Here is a 20615-nt window from a genome sequence, read left to right on the forward strand (position 1 = left end):
AGAGCTTCGGTCAGAGTGCCATTATCGTGCAATATTGGCACTCCTGGAACGTCTCTCAGCCAATCAAATTGCAGGGACGGATCTAACTGTGGTATAATTTGTAATTATAGAACTACAAACCGCTCATTTATGGTCAGTGGAGTTGAGAGAATGGATAGTGAGTATAGAAATGAAGTGGTGGTCAAAACGATATGACTTATTTATGTTGCGCCTGCTGCTTTAATTAGTGTTTGTAGTTATATTATCAGCAATATATTTCTTTTCTCCAGCAGATGGAACTCTAGCACTGCTAGGGTGCCTCTCTTTAAGGGCAGTCTATAAGAAAGCATGAGTCAATTTTAAATAATTTACTAGAAGACTGCATCAAGAAGATATTTTACGTTTGTTTGTTTGTTTTTAATATAACATCTAACAGCTACATACTTTAATGATTTTCGTGTTTAGTTTTCAGAAAAACCTACAAAACCATTTATGTGAAACACAGGCCTAATTATGTGTGTTGTGTAAAAATAAGATGAAACAAATTCATCACTTGTATTAGTCTGTCTGTTATTATGTGATCAGATCTTTGTTGGTTCCGAATGACATTAAGTTGATGAAAAGTACTTCTGGGTATATGCTCAAGTTTTATGGAGGCATCTGTCCTGGACAAAGGCTGTCCTCCTGTAAGCAACCAATAAAGCTACTTATCATTCATTCATTCATTCATCTTCTTTTCCGCTTCATCAATTTCAGGTTTGCAGTAGCTTCTCATTATAAATTGATATTTATGCAATCATGTGTTTTCAGCATATAGTTTCGTAACCACCACTGTTCTCACATCCATACTGACCCTAGCCCCCTTGGTGTTGTGTGTCCAGAGCTCCTAAGCCACAAATCCTATTAGTCAAGGTTTCTCAACCATTAAATGTAATTTTCCCATTCCCTTTGGTAAAATTTGTATTTTTATTCTTTATATTCTGTTTAAAAGAATTTAACATATGAAGCCACAACTGGCATAAGTTGTTTTTAATTTTCCCATTAGAAAATCTTTTTAAAAGAAAATATTCCCAAAAGGGCAACTTTACAAGGGGTAAAAACATTTTCACTTCACACATGTATTAAAATAAAGGGGATTTTTCACTAGTACTTTGGAGCATTTCTTTTGGCCCTTTCTCTTTATTAAAGTTTCACACCAAGCAAAGGACATCTGTGTTCAAATGAGAATTTTGCACAAATATGAAAGTACGGGATTTCCCACAGATATCAGATTGCTTACGGTTAAGTGAGGATGAAGATGCACACACTGACCTTCTAAACTGAGTAGATTTAGACATACATGCGTGGACAGCTCCTAATCTCCAGCTCCTCCTCCTCCAGAATTTTCTCCCTCCTTTGAGTATTCTGAAATCTCTCTGGCAAAGCCAGCCTCCCAGTCACAAGCTTACCCTCATTTAAGTTGAAGAAATGTTTAGAAAAAAGGCAAAAAATTGTCAAGACACCAGTCTGTTCAACATTGTATTTCTTTGTGTTGATACTGTTTTGTGTTTTGTTTTGCATTTCATTGCATTGTATTCGAAGTGGAGGGTATTGAAATACTATGTTTGACCACATTAAATTTTAATACAGCGACAGGCTACAGAGGGTCTCCAAAGCATCAAGCTTTCATTGCATTACTACTGATTACTAATTTATGAAGCTTTGCACTTTGCACCTCCAGTGTCCAGGTCTATTTTACTGGGTTAAGTTGGGCTGTTAGAATCTTTGATAGCAGTAATGCAAAATGAATGCCCTTTCTGATTTGTGTTAAGAGGATTTTTTTCCCCCTTCCTTTATAAATAAGAGGTCAATGAGGTGCTTCATTGACACGTCTCATGGTAAAGAAGACTACACTTGCAGGAATGAACTTACCCATTCAACAGAGGTTTAATCAGCTCTTTTTAAAAGAGAACATCACTTTTGGATGTCCTTAGTTTTTGTCACTCTGCTACTGTAGAGTTGGCACTTTTGCAGGTGGGATGGTATCTGGCAAGTATTTGTTTATAAACCCTACTTGTTTAGGTACAATACTTGAACTAACTTCTTTTCAGCAAACAGTGTGAATCCATGCAAAGCCTTTTCCCAAAGTCTCTTTGAAGGCGACAGCCCATTGAAGGAGGAGGAGAGGGGGATTAGCTTCTTCAGCAGCGGTGCATTTCCGAGGGAGCTGATTAGCTCGCCATTCATTGTTAAATCGAGCAAAGGAAGGCCCTAGAGGAGTGAAAGGAGCCAAATAGGTGGGCTCAGAATAAAACATCCACAGGAAGCCCAATACAGGCTACATGAAGTTTCCCAACATTTTTTTTTCCCTGAGATGATGGCGTGAAAAGGAGATTAGCATACAAAATTAGAGGCAGGATAATTTGAGGGGCAACTTGGTTCATGTTTTCCCTCTGTCTCGACAAAGTTAATTAAACTAGTATTAAACAGTAAAGAAACATCCAAGTGCCAAGGCGTTGGGAGCTCTTTGAGGATTACTAAGACAGAAAAAAAGCAATTGAAAGACGAAATTGAGGAGAGGCGTGAAGGAAGGAAGACCATAATTAAAACATTTTTTCTCTTATTGTTTTCTTGCCCCTGGGTTATCTGATGCTAAATTCAGAAGGAATGACAGAAAAAATCCTACACACTTTAAAAATAAGTAGTTAAGAGCAATGAACCTATTTTCAAAGACTGTTTGTATATCGTTGTCATTTAAAAGAAACAGTATTAAACTTGAAATAAGCTAGAACTGACATTAACAAGTAAATATTCAGTAGATGGTTAATTGCTTGTCTTGGCTTAAATCAAAAAGCCTGCTATGTTCATAAACACCAGAAGTACTTAGTTTCTTGAGTCAAATTTTAAAAATCAGTAAAATATACATATGCAATTTAAAACGTTATCACAAAACAGCGATTACATAGCTTTAATTAAAAAATGTATATGGAAAAATACAAAAAAAGAACTAAACACATAACACCACTACGTAATATATGTGCAATAAATAAACAATATACAAAGTGCTTCAACTTATTTACAGTTCATGTACAGAATTGACATCCAGTGTGATTATGTCCCAGTTTCATAATATAATAACATATAGTTGCTTCAATGCCACTTAATAATTCAGAGAACAGAGACCGTAGAGAGAGTTCTGCTGGTAAACTATTTCATGAAAAAGCCTGGTCATATTCTAATGTGCTCTATTTTACATTTAATGATGATTTTCAGTGCTATCTTAAAATGCATCATGAAAAGTGTCAATAATATTTTTTAGGTCCCTTAGAAATAAATCTGTTTTTAGAACATTTGTAAATACAGAAATCCTTCCTTATATTTCACTGTAAAATTTCACCCATAAACAGTTTGGGTCTTCCCATGTAAACATTCACAAATTCAGTATTGATTGATAATGCCTTGTCAAAACTCTGATGATATCCTGTGTGTGTGTGTTTCAGATTCAAGATTACATTGTACCATTTTAAACACTTTGAGGTGTATTTAGTGCTTCTTCTTTAGCCGAAGGCCTTTCCTTCTACTTGCACTGTCATTCTTCACTCGCTTGGCTCTTTTTACGCAGTAGTACTTTGTTACAGTCTTGCGGCACTGCTCACATTTTACAGCACAGCACCAATGGAACTTGCAATTACAGCTGGATACTGTCTCTGTTCTGCGCTCTTCCACAGCCAGTCCACAGTCTGTGCAGAGCCGCTTACAGCTGCGTTTCTCCCACTTGGTCAGGTTTTTGCCCTTCTTCAGGCATTCACGGCCCTCTGTGCCTGGCAGGCCCAGCGTGCGGTTCTCCAAACAGTAATCTGGAGAATCCTCCAGGTGAACAAGTTCTTTACGAGAGATGGAGCTGAAGGTCTCAGCAATGGCTCCACGGCTTGCTGCACTGTTACCTGCACCTCGCAGAAGGTCTACTTTAATGGCACGGTGGTACTTCTCCTTTAGGTAGTTCCCCACTTCCCGAAACTCGGGCAACTGCAGCCAGCACGTCTGAGTGGTGCAGCTTCCGGACACACCATGGCACTTACAGGTCCTCTGCATGGTTCCTTTCACTGCCTTGTTTAAGAAATGTCTCAAATTAAAGAAATTACTAATGTGCCTCAGCAAAGAGTGCATCTCATTCAACAATTAATTCCATATGAACAACTCCCAACTAGCCTTCATTCAATTCATTCCTCTTTTCAGCATTTAACGACATTTTGATTGGATTTGAATTCATCACTTTTCAAGATAGAATACAATGAACTCTTTATTGGATAGACTATATGTTCAAAACATCCACTTCACAAAAAGAGGAATTCAGTGGCCTAAAGAAGTGCTGGTGCAAGGTTCAAGTCTGAGTATGGTTTTTTTTCCCCCTCTTTTTCAACATTGGTGCCAAGACAATATTTTTTGACTTCAACCGAAACAAACATCTGTCATTTGAATAGAACGTTTCTTTTCTCAGCGAGGCATTGGCTCTCGATAGGAGGCAGAATCAAAGTTTCACAGCGAGTGGAATTGTTCGGCACAGGAAAGGGGAGTATTTATTTAGCATGGCCATTGTCAACATGTTTTCTGCCATGGGCATACCCAATGGTTAATCCATTCAGGAGGAAATGAAAAAGAATTCTTTTGCATTTTTTTCAGTTACAATGATGCTCCAGGTGCCAGAGTGAGCTGACAAAACCTGCAGACGGGGCACTGGCAGGAAAAACAAAGAGCACTTCAGCTGCATGGATGTGATCCCTGTGGCTCTCTCAAGTGCAACAAAGACCAACATAAATGTAAGATCCTTATTGCAAGAATAAAACTAAACACTTATTTGAGGAGCAACAGAATACAGAACCTTTGCAACGTGTGGCCCCCTAGGTCTTCTAATTAAGCACGCACCACTGATCCCAAGAATCTTGAGTTGAGTTCTTGTCATAGAGGACATTCACAGGCCATAAATAGGCCCATCTGGTACAGGGCACACACACTGCTGGGAGAACGAGTGGCACCTTGCTTATAAGGCCATGAATGAAACTCTTGGGTGGTAAGCGATCATTGGTAGCACTGAAAAATTATTCAAAAGGCACTTTACATTCTGTTGGTGGCCAAGGGAGCTGCCTACATTTCAAGTCCCAGCTCATAGTGCAAGAGTAAATCCCCTACTCTACCAAACTATCTCTAGCACTCTCTCATGGTCTTAAGGAGAACCCTTCTGTGACATTCAGAATGGGAGTAATACCTTGCGTCCCGCTTCATTGTTGTGCAGGTTCATGGAAGCTCGTGCATCTTGGCCGGTTTCTAATGCATCCACAAACTGCTTGGAGATGGCCTCGCCAAAGCCCACATTGTCACTGCAGCCTCCCCACAGCCAGCCCTGACCACCTGAAACATAACTTTCATTTATACAATCTGTAAAGACGTATAACAGCATAATCAAGATGTTACATATGTGAAATACATTACTGCATATTGAAACTGTCCAAAATGACCAAATTACCAAAATAGGGACGTTAAATAGAAAGGCATAAATAGTCTTAATTTTTAACATTAGTTCATGTTGAGAGTTGTTATACATGTTACTCTTTTTACAGAGATATTCTTCTTACAGTAGTATGTACTATAATGGACAGTGCTCAGGTTCAAATTATGTATGAAATCAAATAAATAAAATGGATCTGTGTTTACCTCGCTGGCCATTCCTGGTGTCATCACAGCCACAGTTGTCAAAATCTCCTAAGCTGCAGTTCCTTGTGATGGTGTACATTACCCCAGCAGAGCTGATGGCATGGACAAATGCTGTCTCCCGGTTTGCTGCAAGTAGATTTATACCTGAAATTATTTTTAATCTTTGTGTTCCCAGTCTTTTCTGATCATTCTCTTTATTTCATTAAGTAATTTCACCTTCCTGTCAGATATTACAGTCTTTTATTTTGCTTATGGAGCCTTATGCATGTTAAGCTGAATCAAACAGTGAAGCGCACAGCAGGCATAAGCTCAGCAGCCTTTCAATTACACAGGGGTCAGCACTAGACTGGGTCAGGTTCCTTTTGGCACTTGAGAAATACCCAGTAAATAGACCCTAAGGTAAACCTTTGACCTACGCCCTTCAGATTGAGACGACATCCATTTTATTTAGTCTAGCTGCCACAGTTTCCTCTAGGTGGCCTTTAAATTTACCTCCTCTCAGACTGTGTTTAATTCATGAGAGAGAAATATGTATAGTCATTTTAATCAATACAATTTTTCTGTATGCTGAATAAAACCAAATCACTATCATTCTGAAATTGTATTTGTTTGTTTGTTTTTCAATATATATATATTTCAAAGGAAAAAAGGTTTAAGACTACTGTGTACCATGCATCTTAAAGGGCAAATAAATACATAAAACTGTATAATTACACAGTTAAAATGAAAGAAAACTCAATCAGAATGGTTAAAAGTGAAATGCTTTGTTCTAAAAGAATTAACTGTTATGAATTATTCACAGTGTTAGTGACAGGAACCATAAATCTGAAGAGATTAATATATTAGAAATAAACTCACAGGAGAAAGACAATATAAAGCTTATATAAATGTGCTGCCTGACAAATTGAACATGGTTTTACAATGATGTTGATTAGCTTTTCTTTTCTTTTTTTTTTAAACTCATCTGCTTTTTTACATTTACCACTTGTTGACTATTTTCAAAATTACAAACACTTAAATGATCATTTTGGAGAGCAGCTTGTAATAACATGAATTTGAACAGTAATAAAATGACTATGTTTATGTTGTAAACATTACAACCATCACCGCCACTGTAATATATTTGTACATCATAACAATTTTATTTTGTGTTAAACAATTTTTATTTTATATGATTTTATTTATTGTGTATATCTATGTAATAAGCATTGAATCATGCTGACATTTTGAAAACCCAAATTAATTCACTTGTAAATGTCAGTTGTGTAGGAAGTATTAAACCCAGGCATGAAACAAATAAAAGAAATATAATAAAAATTGGCAAAAGTAAAATTCACTCCTAGGTTTCATTCAAACTACTTGTCTTCTATAATCATCTCAGACCAGGCTCAGAGGTGTCATGCCAGTTAAAAGCCATTATAGGACTTTTACTTTTTGCACTTCTGATTATAATTATGCTTACTGAAGGGCTGTGGTACTTGGAGATTAATTAACTGAAGTGTTGTATTTTGTTTTGGCTCCTAAAACTCACCGCTCCTGAGTCCGCTGTGTGTGGAGAGTTGCAGGGCTCGTTCTGGACAATTCCAGCGGTCCCAGACAAACTGATACTTACATTCCTCAATCCCACTCTGAGCCCCTGCAGCCACACTGCTCGAGTAGATCAGGTAGGCCTGAAAAGTCATAAAAATTTAAGTTTTTTGATAGTTTAATATTGTTAAAATAATAAGTATTCTGTTAATTTAAGAATTTATTTTACACATTTAAGTTTCTAAAGTGTATTTAAGCAAATATAACGTACAAAAATGTAGTGGTAGGACAGAAACCACACAAAACTCAACATCACTGTTCAGTTTTTTGGTGGCTGGATTGTGTGAACAAAACTGACCCCACCAATAAAGGTCAACACCTCTTCTGTGGTTTGGGTTTAACTACGTTGCTTGTTGAGACTGTGACTGATACATGCTAATATGTCTCAAGTGGTCTAAGAAACATTGCACTACAAATGCTCTCAGAGGCGGCTGGTTTGCTAATGATGACCACCCACCAGACCCCCTTCCCTGGCCACTCAGTACAAACTGGACCCTTCAATGTGAATGAGTTCAAGTGTGCGAAAACTATGAGGTCCACACTGTCTCTGAAAAAAACAGCAGAGTTACACAGAACAGCAGCAGCAGCAGATGATTAATACTTAAAGAAATCACTACCACCATGAAAGTGCAGTAAGACAGAATCTAGATTGTTGCCTGTGGTTGCAGTGTAATAATTGATCATAAAGTAATTATCTATATAATTCCATAAATTCAGAGGCATTTTAAAGACTCTCTCTCTCTCTTTTTTTAGATAAAGATCTTGGGGGAAGATCAAAAGAATGCTGGCTTACCTTTGGGCCAGTCATCAGGAAATTATTCACTGACCTGGAAGATAGAGCAGCCTATTAACCAAGAGCAAGGGTGTTAGTTCTCACCCATCACCAAACTATTTCTGCCTACTCTTAAGGTTTCAGAAATGTTCATATTACAAATCAATTATACCATGAATTACATAATTGCTAAAAACTTAACGCTTAAGTGACAGATTAATAATAAAATTGTCAGACAAAAAAATGAGAACTTTAAAAACATTCCTATGATTTCAAATATAAATTTTCATTCATTTTGTATTATTATTAATGAATACAAAAGCTTAAGAACCCAAGAACCACATTGATATCTGTTTAAAACATAAAATATCCTACAGCGATTCAATGCCTTAGTCTGGTTTTAGAAGGAAAAATGAAATTCAATTAATTATTTCTTTGACTTAATATCCACAAGGCCCAAACCTCTTGTGGTTTCACTCTGATTTCAGGTCTATTTCATCATAATGAAATGTGGTGTTCATGATATATGCATTTAAAACAATATTTTAAAACAATTTAGTCTTTGGTAACACTGGAAATAAGGTGAAAAAAGACCATTTAAAAATCCTAACTTACCAACTGCAGCAAGACTTCATGTGGACCATCAGGATTAATATGTAATAATAAACGTCCAAATGTATGAACATCCTGAGAGAGGACTGGTGGACAGAGGTTCAGTTTGGAAATATGCTGCTGTTGTAGAGCCGTGGATTTAATGCAGGTCTCAGAGGCTGGGCTCTCGTGTGAGCCAAAGGGGGCTCTGAAATGGAGCTGCTCTCATCCCAACAAGAGATTATCTGCTTCATTAAAGATTTTCCCCTTTTTACTGCTTCAGCCAATCAGAACTATTGTACCAAGGAAAGACTGAAATGATCAAAAGGGCACCCTGGGTTCCTCTGGCTCGGCTCTCCGGGAGCGGCTCGCTGTGTTAACAGTTGGAGGGAATGAATATGAATCCCAATGGGATCATTGATCTCCTGAAGTCGGGCCTTCAAACCCCGTGTGAGCAGCGCTCTGAGAGAGGGAACTACAGTAGGCCACAGAGTGGGATTACTGCCGTTATCACCGGGATCAAACAGCAGATGTTATTTGGCATTTTTTGTTGAGGAAATTAGCACAGTTTTAGATTAAATCAGCCTTAATCCAAGTGGACCCTTTTTTGTGCCGCGAAAACGTTCCTTCCGTTCAACTTTCCTGAGGCGACACCTTCGAGCCAGTGTCTCCATTTTGAAAAGAGAGAACACCAAAGATTAACGCCTTAATCCATGAAATACCCGCAGTATAATCCTCTGTAGATTCGCATTATTTGTAATTAAACAGCACAGGTGAAGACAAACCTTGTGTGTAAACACATTTTCTGCACAAGAGGTAAAGTAAAACCCTAAAATAAACAGAAACAGCCGAAATTAGACGAGTATAAACCGCTCAGAGTTTATCTGCGCTGTTAATACGGACAGGAGTAAAACTGGCGTGAACCTGCTCTTGCATTTCCAGCATATTCTGCGGGTCTCATTCTCCTGAGAATCGGGATTAGTGGAAATTAATTATCCCAGATTTTCCCAGACCTTTCGGGATTAAATGCTGAAAAGGTTTAATGAAGTTGATGCGTTGGAAAAATAAATATGATTTTACTGTGGTGAATAATACACTTTCTAATAAACTTGTGTGAAACGACAAAAATACAACGCCATTTTCGAGCGAAACTCTTTATATATGTATATATATATATATATATAGTTAAATACTTATGCCATTAGGCTGATTGAATGCATTTGAATCAGCAACAAAGTTATAGAGTTTAATATTTAAATCGATTAAAATATTATATACAATTAAACAATACATTTTTACATAATAATACATAACCAATAATATAAATAATTATTGGACCTCTCATCAGGAGGAGGTCGCCAAATCAATCCCGGGAGGCTGGGGATAATAATAATATTAATAATAATAACATATTTCAAATGTTATGGGGAGGATATTGTATGAGATTTGTTGTTTTTACATGTATATATTTATTTATTTGGTTTGTTTTAAATTATTATACCATTTAGATAATTATGCAAGTCCCTAGATTTTCTCATCAAACTGTTGCGTAATGGCTGTATGTTTTCAAAAGATGGCGCCAGTGAGCCACTGCTGCATGATCAACAAGCACTGTCCATTGTGACAGAAACTTCATTATATGTCCATAACTTCGTGAAAAATATAATAAATTCATAATTAATTAATTTAAGGTGCTCAGTTTCTATAATCTCCATAGAGTTTTAAATAAAATAGGACGCTCTGAAGCAGGTCCATGTTCACCACGCCGAGTGCCAAGTTTGGACTTAAGGGCTACGTCTCTCAGGCACTGCCCTGTGGAACAGTGGAAAAGAGGAACAGACTTCTTTGGAGTCATGCTGCAGCCTGTAATAACTTTGGGATGAATTGGAGTGGCATTTTTGATCTAGAACTAATCATGCAACATCAGTACCAGACCTCATGGCCGAATGTCATCATCCAAAACATTTCAGCATAGTGTAAAGTCTTTCTGTAACAGTAGAAGATATTACTGCTGCAGAGAGGCAGCCTTGAAATTAGTACAAATAAAATAACATTTTTGCTATTAAAAGTTGTCATTTATCCACAAATTTTATTAAATGAAGAGAATGGCAATATTAATATTAATAATAAACTCACAGCACAAATCTCAAAACATGCCTACTCATAGAAAATATGCGTCATTCACTGATAAAGTGAAAGGAACATTCTTTGAAAATGTGCCTGCTTTAAGGCTCTCAGAACAAGTCAACAGTGTAAAATACTTGTCATTATACATCTGTGTTCAGTATAAAATATCAGTAAATCATGTGAGGGAATATACAGTATGTATACATTGGGTAGCACTAAGAAGCACTTGATTGAGCTCAATTTATTTTTAAGTAAGTTGCCAACAGTAAAGCCACATTGTAATGAATAGCACATTATGATGAAGCATGTTTTAAGGAAAAAAAACACAAAAGGCACTTACAATTTGGTCCATAGTAAACTGAACACAATATTTTACAATATTTCAAAATTGCTTGCATTCAGTAGGAGTATTTTTAAATAGTGATTGCAGGAAGGACTTGTGTATATATAATAAAACACTGGACATGTATCCTGGCCTTATATGCATGGTATTAATTATGTATAATTTCTTTATTTTGTGTTCATCTAATTAATTATTTAAGTTAATAAATTGTATACTCTAAAAGAATTAAGTAATTAAATAAATAAAATCCTGGTGTGAATTTAGGGGTGATGGAGACTCCCAAACTAGAACAAAAACACAATGCCATCAAGCCTCATGAAAGGCTTGACAGAAAAACACCCATGTTCAACATAATTGCAGTTTTGTCTGTGATTCTCTGGCCAAACAAGACCTGTACATTAAAGCTGCACAAATGGTTTAGAATAAAATAGAGATATTATTACATAAAAAAGCTTTTTGTTGAATTGCTTTTAAGTAAGGTGGTGGTGTTTTATTTCCAAACCGAATGGGAAAATTTCAGGGCTATACATAACATGAAAGAATTCCAGGACATTGTGCAGAACATATCACTGATTAACAAAACATCGCTGGATCGTCAAGTTGAACAAAAGCATATCTCAAATCTAGACAGAAAACCTTCACAATCTGGGTTTTACCACTGACCATCTAGATCCTCATTATAAAGCCCCTATGAAACCTTTGGGGATTAAGAAAGGTGGGGCCCAAGAATGTGATGTCTTGAGATAATGGATAAGGCAGATTGGTCACAGATCACTCCTGCCTCAGCAAACATTACAGATTAGGGCACAAAGAAAGTGTGCACAAAGAATATTCTCAGGTGAAAATATCAAAAGAATTTTCCCATATATATAGTCTAGTTCTGAGGGAAAAAATTCTAGTTAAACCATTTTTTTTAAATAAGGTTTGTCCAGCATTTTTTTTATATTAAACAAAGAGAGTCTGCAGTTTAAAAGGTGAAGTACCTTTCTGTTTGGAACATAAATTATGAAACTAAAGTAAATTGAATCAAGTGCCAGAGACTGTGAGCCCAGAAAAACCTTGGACCTGTACATGAAAACTAAACAAAGCTTTAAAGCATAAAGCATACGTACATAATTTAGATTCACATCCAGTTTTATCACCTAAACATTATTGTACTTCAGAGGTTGAAAAATTGTAGTCCAGAGTTATTTAAAAATAAAAAAAACCCCTCCTTTTCTGTCACCTGTCTCTGTTACTTTTCCACCTCTGATGTAAATAAAGTAAAACCAGAAATATCATAAGATCAAATAGCACATATATCTGATGTTATGTAAGCTGGAATTTTACAGCTTGCATAGTTTAGCTGAGTGAAAATTTCTTAAATTAAAGCTGTAATTTACGATTTAAACAGAAAATGGCACCGATTAGGTCTAACAAGCAAATGTTAAACCTATAAAGAGGCACACAACTGTGTAAGCGATAATGTTACAACTTCTGCTTCTGCAGCAGAGTGAGAGTCATCCATGTTGCCTAATCCAACTCTGAAACCATGACTAGTTCAATATTGAATATATATCTAAAATTTGAACAGTGGTCCTAGAGACACATTAGTCTGCAAATTCTAGACAATAATTCATCATAAGATTGGGGTCATGCCAAAAGACTTTCATTGCACACTCACTGCAAATATTATGAAAAGTTGATTTTGGTTTGTCATCACGTGCTTTGACATTTGTTTTTATTTTAAATATAAATTTTAACCACTTTTGTAACTACCATCACCAGTGCGTTGTACTCTGGCCATGACTATTTCGCGAGACACCCTCTTGCAGTCCTTGGCTAGGCCAATGTAGCACATGAGATCAATAAAAGCCTTTGTGATGTTTAGCTGACTGCCATACTCGCTTGTAGCATAGTCATAAGGAAATGTGTGGTGATAGTTGTGGAAGCCTTCCCCTGAAAGGAAATGATAAAAAGAAAATCAGTCAGCTAGCAATCATATGCAAACCCCATTTCCAGAAAAGTCAGGACACTGTGCAACTACGTAAATAAAACAAAAGTGCAATGATATACAAATCATTTAAACAATATATTTAATTGTATTTAATATATATATTATAGGGCGGCACGGTGGCGCAGCAGGTAGTGTCGCAGTCACACAGCTCCAGGGGCCTGAAGGTTGTGGGTTCGATTCCCGCTCCGGGTGACTGTCTGTGAGGAGTTGGTGTGTTCTCCCCGTGTCCGCGTGGGTTTCCTCCGGGTGCTCCGGTTTCCTCTCACAGTCCAAAAACACACGTTGGTAGGTGGATTGGCGACTCGAAAGTGTCCGTGTGTGAGTGAATGTGTCTGTGTTGCCCTGTGAAGGACTGGCGTCCCCTCCAGGGTGTATTCCCGCCTTGCACCCAATGATTCCAGGTAGGCTCTGGACCCCCGCGACCCTAAATTGGATAAGCGGTTACAGATAATGGATGGATGGATATATATTATATATATGTGTGTTTGATTTTGTATTTATGATTTTGATTTTGATTCCAGCAGCACGTTCTAAGTAATTAGTGTCAAGCTTTACTTGTTTACTACTGTATTGAATCAGATCTGTAAACATTTTGGAAGTGATGACACCAATCTATGATAGTTCTGAAAGTGAAATGTTTTTTATAAATGTTTTTTTGTTTGTTATAGGGCTTAAGCTACTCAGAATCTGAGGGTCTCTGTTATAGGGTTTTTCATTTTATAATGCACCCGTTGTTTTTAGTGAGTAACAGCTCTGGACTAGTTTTGCTCCAAGACTCTTTTACTAAGGAGCCTTGCTGCTGTAATCCATGCAGAATGTGAAATTAACTGAAATAACCAAGGCCTTCCTCTAAAGAGATGTTGTCTTAATGGCAACCAATTGCTCCACACCTGTATATATCATTTAGCTTTAACAGTGCCTTCACAAATGCGCATGTCACCTATGCCACCCATGTGCACTAATGCCATCCCCTAATACTATCACGGATGGTGAAATATTCAAAATTTTGTGTTGCATCTTCTGTTTAATAGGTTTAAATACGTTATATTAATCCAAGTTTAATTTTTACATTTTGCCCAACATCTCAAATTTTCCGTATATTGGGTTTGTTTGGGTTTGTATATGAAAAATGCAATTTCAACTACATCAAACTTAACATCTGAACCCATCTGAACTGTTTTGAATGTACAATCACAGATCAGAGGGACCCAACATACATCTTTAACAGTAAATCTGAAAGTATATGAAGATATTTACACTGATAACCCTAAAGTACTATTCTGAATATGAAAATTGATTTGTGATTTACACAGAAATCCATGCTTTGTTATATTTGTAAATTTATGTGAATTTCTACATCACCTCCCATTTTCTAAAACATTTAATACACATACTAAAATACAGTAGTTGTGGGAATGGGATATCTTACCAACAGCACTGAAGGCAACAAACATGTTCTCTCTGGGGTTAATGTTTTTGTCATAGGGCCTCATGCCCCACATGTGGGCAGCACTGTTCACCAGCCAGGTGGCATTAAGGACCAAGGTGTATCTCAGAAGGCCTGGGACCAAGAAAGCCACCCAAAAACTTTCCCCCCACAGATACCAAGGCACGATCGTGGGGACGAGGAAGCACATCACCACTACAGAAAGCTTATAATACCTAAAGGAACAGTGAACAAAAAAAATATTAACAATCATACAGAGTTACAAACTGCATGAGCATTTCTTCCAGCAAAACATTATATCTATTGACATGTGGCTACTTGTCAATCAACATTTGACAAGTACTCATATCAACATTTGCCTCATGCAGTCTGGTTATTACGTTTAACACCGTCAAACATTTTCTTACACCTACTAAAATATGCTGACGAACAAGTCACTGTTCCACTATCTGATTTGGCAACACTCTGAAATATGTTTTAAGGGAATCCTCTGACCAGCAGAGAGTTTAGGAGTGTTAATCCCTTTTTCAAAGAGCTTCAGGACCGTTGTGGGACTCCATCCAAGAGAACTGATCGGGTGACTGTACACCACTCATTCAGTGGCTGTGACCTGATGTGCACTCTGGCAGTGGCAGTGGCAGCTGCGTTTCTCAACAGGACAGGCCACAGAAATGTGAGACACGCAACAGCAAAAAAGGTTACAGTCCTGTCTGCATCACCTTGTACAGTGAATTTAGGTCAGTATTTTTGCAGCATGTAGTCCATAATCATCAGGTCTAAAAGCAATATAGTACTGAGGACATTGTGAGGTGACCGCTGAAATTAGCCTCTTGCTGAAATAAATTCATTGTTGTATAAGCCACGTATTTTTTAGGAAAACAAAGTTCAGTTTCTTAGAATTAAGCAAAACATATTTATGAATGATTATTATCTGAAACATGGTGAACAACAGCTCAAACTGTGGAAAACTCAAAAATGAGTTTCCCAGACCTAGGTCAAGTATATGCCTACAATAAGAATAATATACAATGGTGTTTTACCACTTTATGCACTTTATTCCAAAACTAGGCTCAAATTTATTCATAAAATAAACCCTAAATTTAAAATGGAAAAGATGGCAAATATTGTTCATTTATATAATTAGCAGTGTGGAATCTCTAAGATCTGTGTACAATGGTTTAGGGAGACAAAAGGCTAGACTATAGCATTCGATCCATGGCTATAATCCATGGCTTTAACCCTGCAATACAAAAATGTGCATGTCATACCAGTTCATACCTTTTCTGAAACATGACCACCCCATCTGCTTTGAGGTCACTGAGATCCAGCCTGCGTCCCTTCTCTATGACTTCAGGGTGCTTACGAACAAGCAGCCAGCCAATATGAGAAAAGAAGAACCCTCTCATGGCATTATGTGGGTCTGCATTGGTCTCTGAATACTTATGGTGTGCACGATGGTCTCTAGACCACTCATAGATATCATTCTGTGTAGATACATATTTTAAAAAATTAAGAAAACTATAACAGTAACAACAAACAAGTACTTTCCAATTACAAGAAATGGTAACATGTATTAATAATGTGCAAAGATTTACTTAAGTTACTTCAGTCTTAATGAAACAGGCCAGAGAGCACACAAAAAAATTAACTTTGACTCAATTTTGAAATGAATGGGCATGTGTTGCTGGACATGGGCCAATTGTCATGAGCAAGACTTGACTTGGGTTATGGCATATGTTGTGTTTGCTGGACATGGGTCAAATACTTTGGTCCAGATTTGTTCACACCAGATATTTGACCCATATAAGGTAGACCTCTGGCTCACAGATAAATGCCATAATTCCGGGCCAACTGTTGGCCATAAGAAAACAGCTGATGTTTGGCGACATTTGGGCCAAAGATTCATTGCTATCTGGGAGTTCACTTGGCCACATCTTGCAGGTTGTATATACAAACCCTATTTATATAATATTGTTGGAAGGCTGTGGAAAATTTTAAATAATTTCAATATATAATATATTTAGTTGGAAACAGAACAAAGAGTACATTGAATTATTGAAACGTAGAAAATAATTGCCCATGTTAATGCCAGCAACACATTCCAAACAAGAGTTTCTTTACCACTATGTTGCATTGTCCCTTCATTTAATGACACTCTAATTGTTTGGGGAACTGAGGAGACCAGTTGCTGTAGTTATGAAAATTAAATGTTTTCCCATTCTTGCTTGTTATAGGATTTCAGCTGCTCAACAACTCGGGTCTCTGTTACATGGTTTTTAATTTCATAATTCACCAGTAGTGTTACTAAAGAGTCATGCTGTTGTAATCCATGCAGAATGTGGATTGGCCTTTTCTTACTAAAATAAGCAATGCCTCCCCTCTCCGCCCCCTAGAAAAAGACATCTAAATAGCAGCATGTTGCTCCAACCTTTCACACCTGTATATATTGTTCAACATTAACGGTGCCTTCACAGATTTGAAAATCACCCATGCCATGTGCATTAATGCACCCTCCTACCATTATGGATGCTGGCTTTTTAACTTTGCCCTTGTAAAAAGCTGGGTGGTCCCTCTCCTCTTTAGTGTTAAGGAGATTTTTCCACTTTGCCTCAGTCCATTTTAAATAAACTTAGGCCAAGATAATGATACCGCATTTCTGAACCCTATTGATATATGGTGATTTTTAACTTACATTTTTAACTTACATTTGTATTCACAAACAGTGGTTCCGGAGCTCATACAATGATTTCCACTACAGAAATGGGTCAGTTTTTAACACAGTGCCCCTGAGGGCCCAAAGACCCCAGCCAGCATATATTGTTTTGGACATTGTCTTGTCCATTGCATACCGAGAATTCAATTAAACTTTTCCCTAGCATTATACAACTTAACCTGTCTTTTATTGGCCCCCGCCCTTTTGGAATGTATTGCTGGCATCCAAATGGACATAATAAAAACCATAATATTTCTCAGTAATGAAAAATCTTTAAATATATATATATATTTAAAGATTAACTTACCTGAAAAGCCATGGAGTTTGCAATGGCTAGGAAGATTCTTAAAGGTAATTTTGCTGTGTAGGACCTGTGGCTCCAGAGCCGATGAACCCCTGCTGTCACCCCCATGGCACTTATCATGAAACACACAGAGGCTGCAGAGAAAGGGGGAATAAAACTGAAATGCTAAAGTAGCCTTCAATACACAGATGTTTATATGTTATTTACGTCTGCACTGTTGGGAGGTGTGTCTGTCTTCCTCAAAGATGTTTTTTGCAGTGAGTACTGAATGTCTCTCTATGTGTTTCTAGACAACGCTGCTCAGACTGAGTGATCATAGTGGTGAAAGACGTACTGTTATGAGCTTTTTCAGCTCACAATGGATAGCCTATTGGAATGCTGATTGTGCATTGTTCAACTGGATGAAATATTATGCAGAGCAACAAAGCCAAAATAAGACCAAAAAAAAACGGTTGGGTTAGAGATGCCAGGCTCTATTCAAAACAAAATCAGGTATATGCAAAATCAACATTTGTAATAAATGATCTCTTATCCAATACACTGAAACATCCCCTACATCAGGATAAAAATACCCAACATCCATTTTACCCAACATACACTCAATGTCCTAAATAGTCAGTGTCTTTCATTTTAGGCAACACGATTATATATACACACTCACCCCACATCAGCGTTAAGACAGAGGCGTACGGGGTGAAGAAGAGTCCGAAAACTGCTCCGAGGTGCAGTAAACCCATCAGAATAACGTTTCTCCACACAATCTGTCGGGGAGGACTAGGACCCTCTTTTTCTTTGTAGGATTCGTCAAAAACGTCGTCCGCTCCTGCGGCCATTTCTGCGGTGTCCGGGTGCCTGATTTGAATGGAACGCCTCTCTGTGTCGGGCATTATTTCCTGGTGTCAGAGATGGTGCATCATTAACATTCAGAGAGCCGAAGCAATAACACAAAGAGCACGAAGAACACATTAGCGCATGTATAACTGTTGTGTGGGTGAGTGAGTGAGTGTAAGGGTGGGTCTCCGCATCAGCGCCTGCGGATACATAAGCACAGTGTCTGCCATAAACGCTGATCCACGCAGCCGCACTGATCCACTTACCTTCAGTGTTACAGCAGCACTGCGGCGATCCAACAACTGAAAGCTTAGTACGTCCGGAGAGAGCCTAGGAGGACAATAGGTGTCTCTGATAGCCTGATTCCTCCCGCTTACCTAAGTTGCTGGCCTCTGGTCCGTACGTCGTTTAAATGCCTGCAATTGGCTGGGAGGGAATGGATGCCACCTAGACTTGCCAGTTTCATTGGTCGCCTGCTTATCTGATGTTCACGCTGAAAGCCACAATCTAAACAATCTATTTTATCTCTCTCTATCTCTCTATCTCTCTCTCTCTCTCTCTCTCTCTCTCTCTCTCTCTCTCCCTCTCTCTCTCCTGATGACCATTCACTGCAGTCCAGAAGGATACAAGTTGCAACAGAGAGGCAGACAGACCATGATGTTGTCCACAGTGACTCAGTCCATGCCCAAGAATAACCCCATACAGAAATGTAGGTCAGGGCACTACACCAGCACTTTTACATGTGCTTTTTATCATGAGTGATTAACTTTTATTTAACTTTTTATTTATTTATTAGTGTAATGTTACATTTGGCTCCATCTGACATTGACATTGGAAGGATGCCCTGTTGAGTTGTTCAAGTTCAGGGTTGCTCTATATGTACAATGTACCTTTTTCTCTCCAACACATGCGCCCTTGGACACCCCATTCTGAAGCCACTCTTGCAATGCCACAAAAAACTAAAAAACTTAGTTAGTTATATTAATCTATCACAATAGTATGGTACCTTTTGTGAAAAGTGTTTTACACTGGATTGCTCATTAAACTACATCATTTACCTACAACAGTCATAAAGGCACAATAAGAGATAATGCATTTTTAATCCTAAGGGATAAAGAGATGTTTTATGCTCTTGGAGCAAAGGTCTTGTATGGGTACATAGTGTTCATTAAAGGTATAATCAGTGTAAATGTTACCTCAGAAGGACAGCAGTCTTTAGAAACAGCAGGTCCTTTAAATCAATATTTGTCAACCTGGGTCGTGGGCTCAATGCCCAAACAATATAGTTTTAATTTTAAAATTACAGGTAGAAGCAGCCGTGAGTCTGTGTAGGTCGTAGAGGTATTTAGTGAAGGTCTGTGCTGAAACATTATATTGTATATTGTAACATTATATTGTAGAGTCGCAGTCACACAGCTCCAGAGACCTAGAGGTTGTGGGTTCGATTCCCGCTCTGGGTGACTGTCTGTGAGGAGTTGGTGTGTTCTCCCCGTGTCCGCGTGGGTTTCCTCCGGTTGCTCCGGTTTCCACCCACAGTCCAAAAACACATGTTGGTAGGTGGATTGGTGACTCAAAATTGTCCGTAGATGTGTGTGTGTGTCTGTGTTGCCCTGTGAAGGACTGGCGCCCCCTCCAGGGTGTATTCCCGCCTTGCGCCCAATGATTCCAGGTAGGCTCTGGACCCACCGCGACCCTGAACTGGATAAGCGCTTACAGATAATGAATGAATGAATGAATTTATATTACATATTGGGAAAGGTGATGGTTTGTATGTTTTCATGACAGAATTGTTTGAAACAGGGCATATTAAATCATTCATTCATTCGGGGAAGCCTGTGCAGACACAGGTAGATCACACGAAACTCCTCACAGACAGTCACCCGGAGCGGGAATCGAACCCACAACCGCCAGTTCCCTGGAGCTGTGTCACTGCAACACTACCTGCTAACGCCACCATGCTGCCCCGTATTAAATCAGTGCAATATAAAGCAGAATATTGTACAATTACATTCAATGGAATGTTGCAGTTTTCTGACAGTGTAAAAACTGAAACATTCATTTTTAGAGATCAGGGGCACCTTGGATTGTAACACAGTCACTTACAGATCAGCTCTTAAAATGACCTACTGGTTTCTAGAGGCATTATCTACTTCATCAGCTCTGTGGGCTATAGGGGGGCAGCACGGTGGCACAACAGATAGTGTCGCTGTCAAACAGCTCCAGGCCCTGTGGTTGGG

The 20615-nt window shown here is 38.1% G+C and overlaps 2 protein-coding genes across 2 annotated transcripts; both read right to left on the minus strand.

Moving 5' to 3' along the window:
- Nucleotides 1-2988: 2988 nt before the first annotated feature.
- On the minus strand, nucleotides 2989-9377 carry wnt8b (wingless-type MMTV integration site family, member 8b). The gene is made up of 6 exons (XM_066678906.1): nucleotides 8642-9377; nucleotides 8048-8081; nucleotides 7199-7337; nucleotides 5668-5793; nucleotides 5222-5364; nucleotides 2989-4065 (listed from the first exon to the last, which is right to left on the minus strand). The coding sequence occupies exons 1-6, from the start codon at nucleotides 8710-8712 to the stop codon at nucleotides 3502-3504; spliced, it is 1077 nt and encodes a 358-aa protein (XP_066535003.1). The 5' UTR covers nucleotides 8713-9377; the 3' UTR covers nucleotides 2989-3501.
- Nucleotides 9378-9929: 552 nt separating this feature from the next.
- scdb (stearoyl-CoA desaturase b) lies at nucleotides 9930-18922 on the minus strand. Its single transcript, XM_066679250.1, has 6 exons — nucleotides 18645-18922; nucleotides 18209-18440; nucleotides 17551-17681; nucleotides 15809-16014; nucleotides 14513-14745; nucleotides 9930-13025 (listed from the first exon to the last, which is right to left on the minus strand). The coding sequence occupies exons 2-6, from the start codon at nucleotides 18432-18434 to the stop codon at nucleotides 12826-12828; spliced, it is 996 nt and encodes a 331-aa protein (XP_066535347.1). The 5' UTR covers nucleotides 18435-18440; nucleotides 18645-18922; the 3' UTR covers nucleotides 9930-12825.
- Between the last annotated feature and the right edge of the window lie 1693 nt (nucleotides 18923-20615).

The sequence above is a fragment of the Hoplias malabaricus genome, chromosome 8 (genome assembly GCF_029633855.1).
Source record: "Hoplias malabaricus isolate fHopMal1 chromosome 8, fHopMal1.hap1, whole genome shotgun sequence".
Classification (NCBI taxonomy): Eukaryota; Metazoa; Chordata; class Actinopteri; order Characiformes; family Erythrinidae; genus Hoplias; species Hoplias malabaricus.

Excerpts from the sequence above, each read along its gene's own strand:
- wnt8b (XM_066678906.1), bottom strand. The coding sequence starts at position 8,712 with ATGTTCATACATTTGGACGTTTATTATTACATATTAATCCTGATGGTC. Across the intron at positions 7,338-8,047 it reads TCCTGATGACTGGCCCAAAG|GCCTACCTGATCTACTCGAG; the intron begins GTAAGCCAGCAT and ends ATGACTTTTCAG. Across the intron at positions 5,365-5,667 it reads CACCAGGAATGGCCAGCGAG|GTGGTCAGGGCTGGCTGTGG; the intron begins GTAAACACAGAT and ends GTTATGTTTCAG.
- scdb (XM_066679250.1), bottom strand. The coding sequence starts at position 18,434 with ATGCCCGACACAGAGAGGCGTTCCATTCAAATCAGGCACCCGGACACC. Across the intron at positions 17,682-18,208 it reads TGTCTTAACGCTGATGTGGG|CCTCTGTGTGTTTCATGATA; the intron begins GTGAGTGTGTAT and ends CTTTCTCTGCAG. Across the intron at positions 13,026-14,512 it reads TGTTGCCTTCAGTGCTGTTG|GGGAAGGCTTCCACAACTAT; the intron begins GTAAGATATCCC and ends ATTTCCTTTCAG.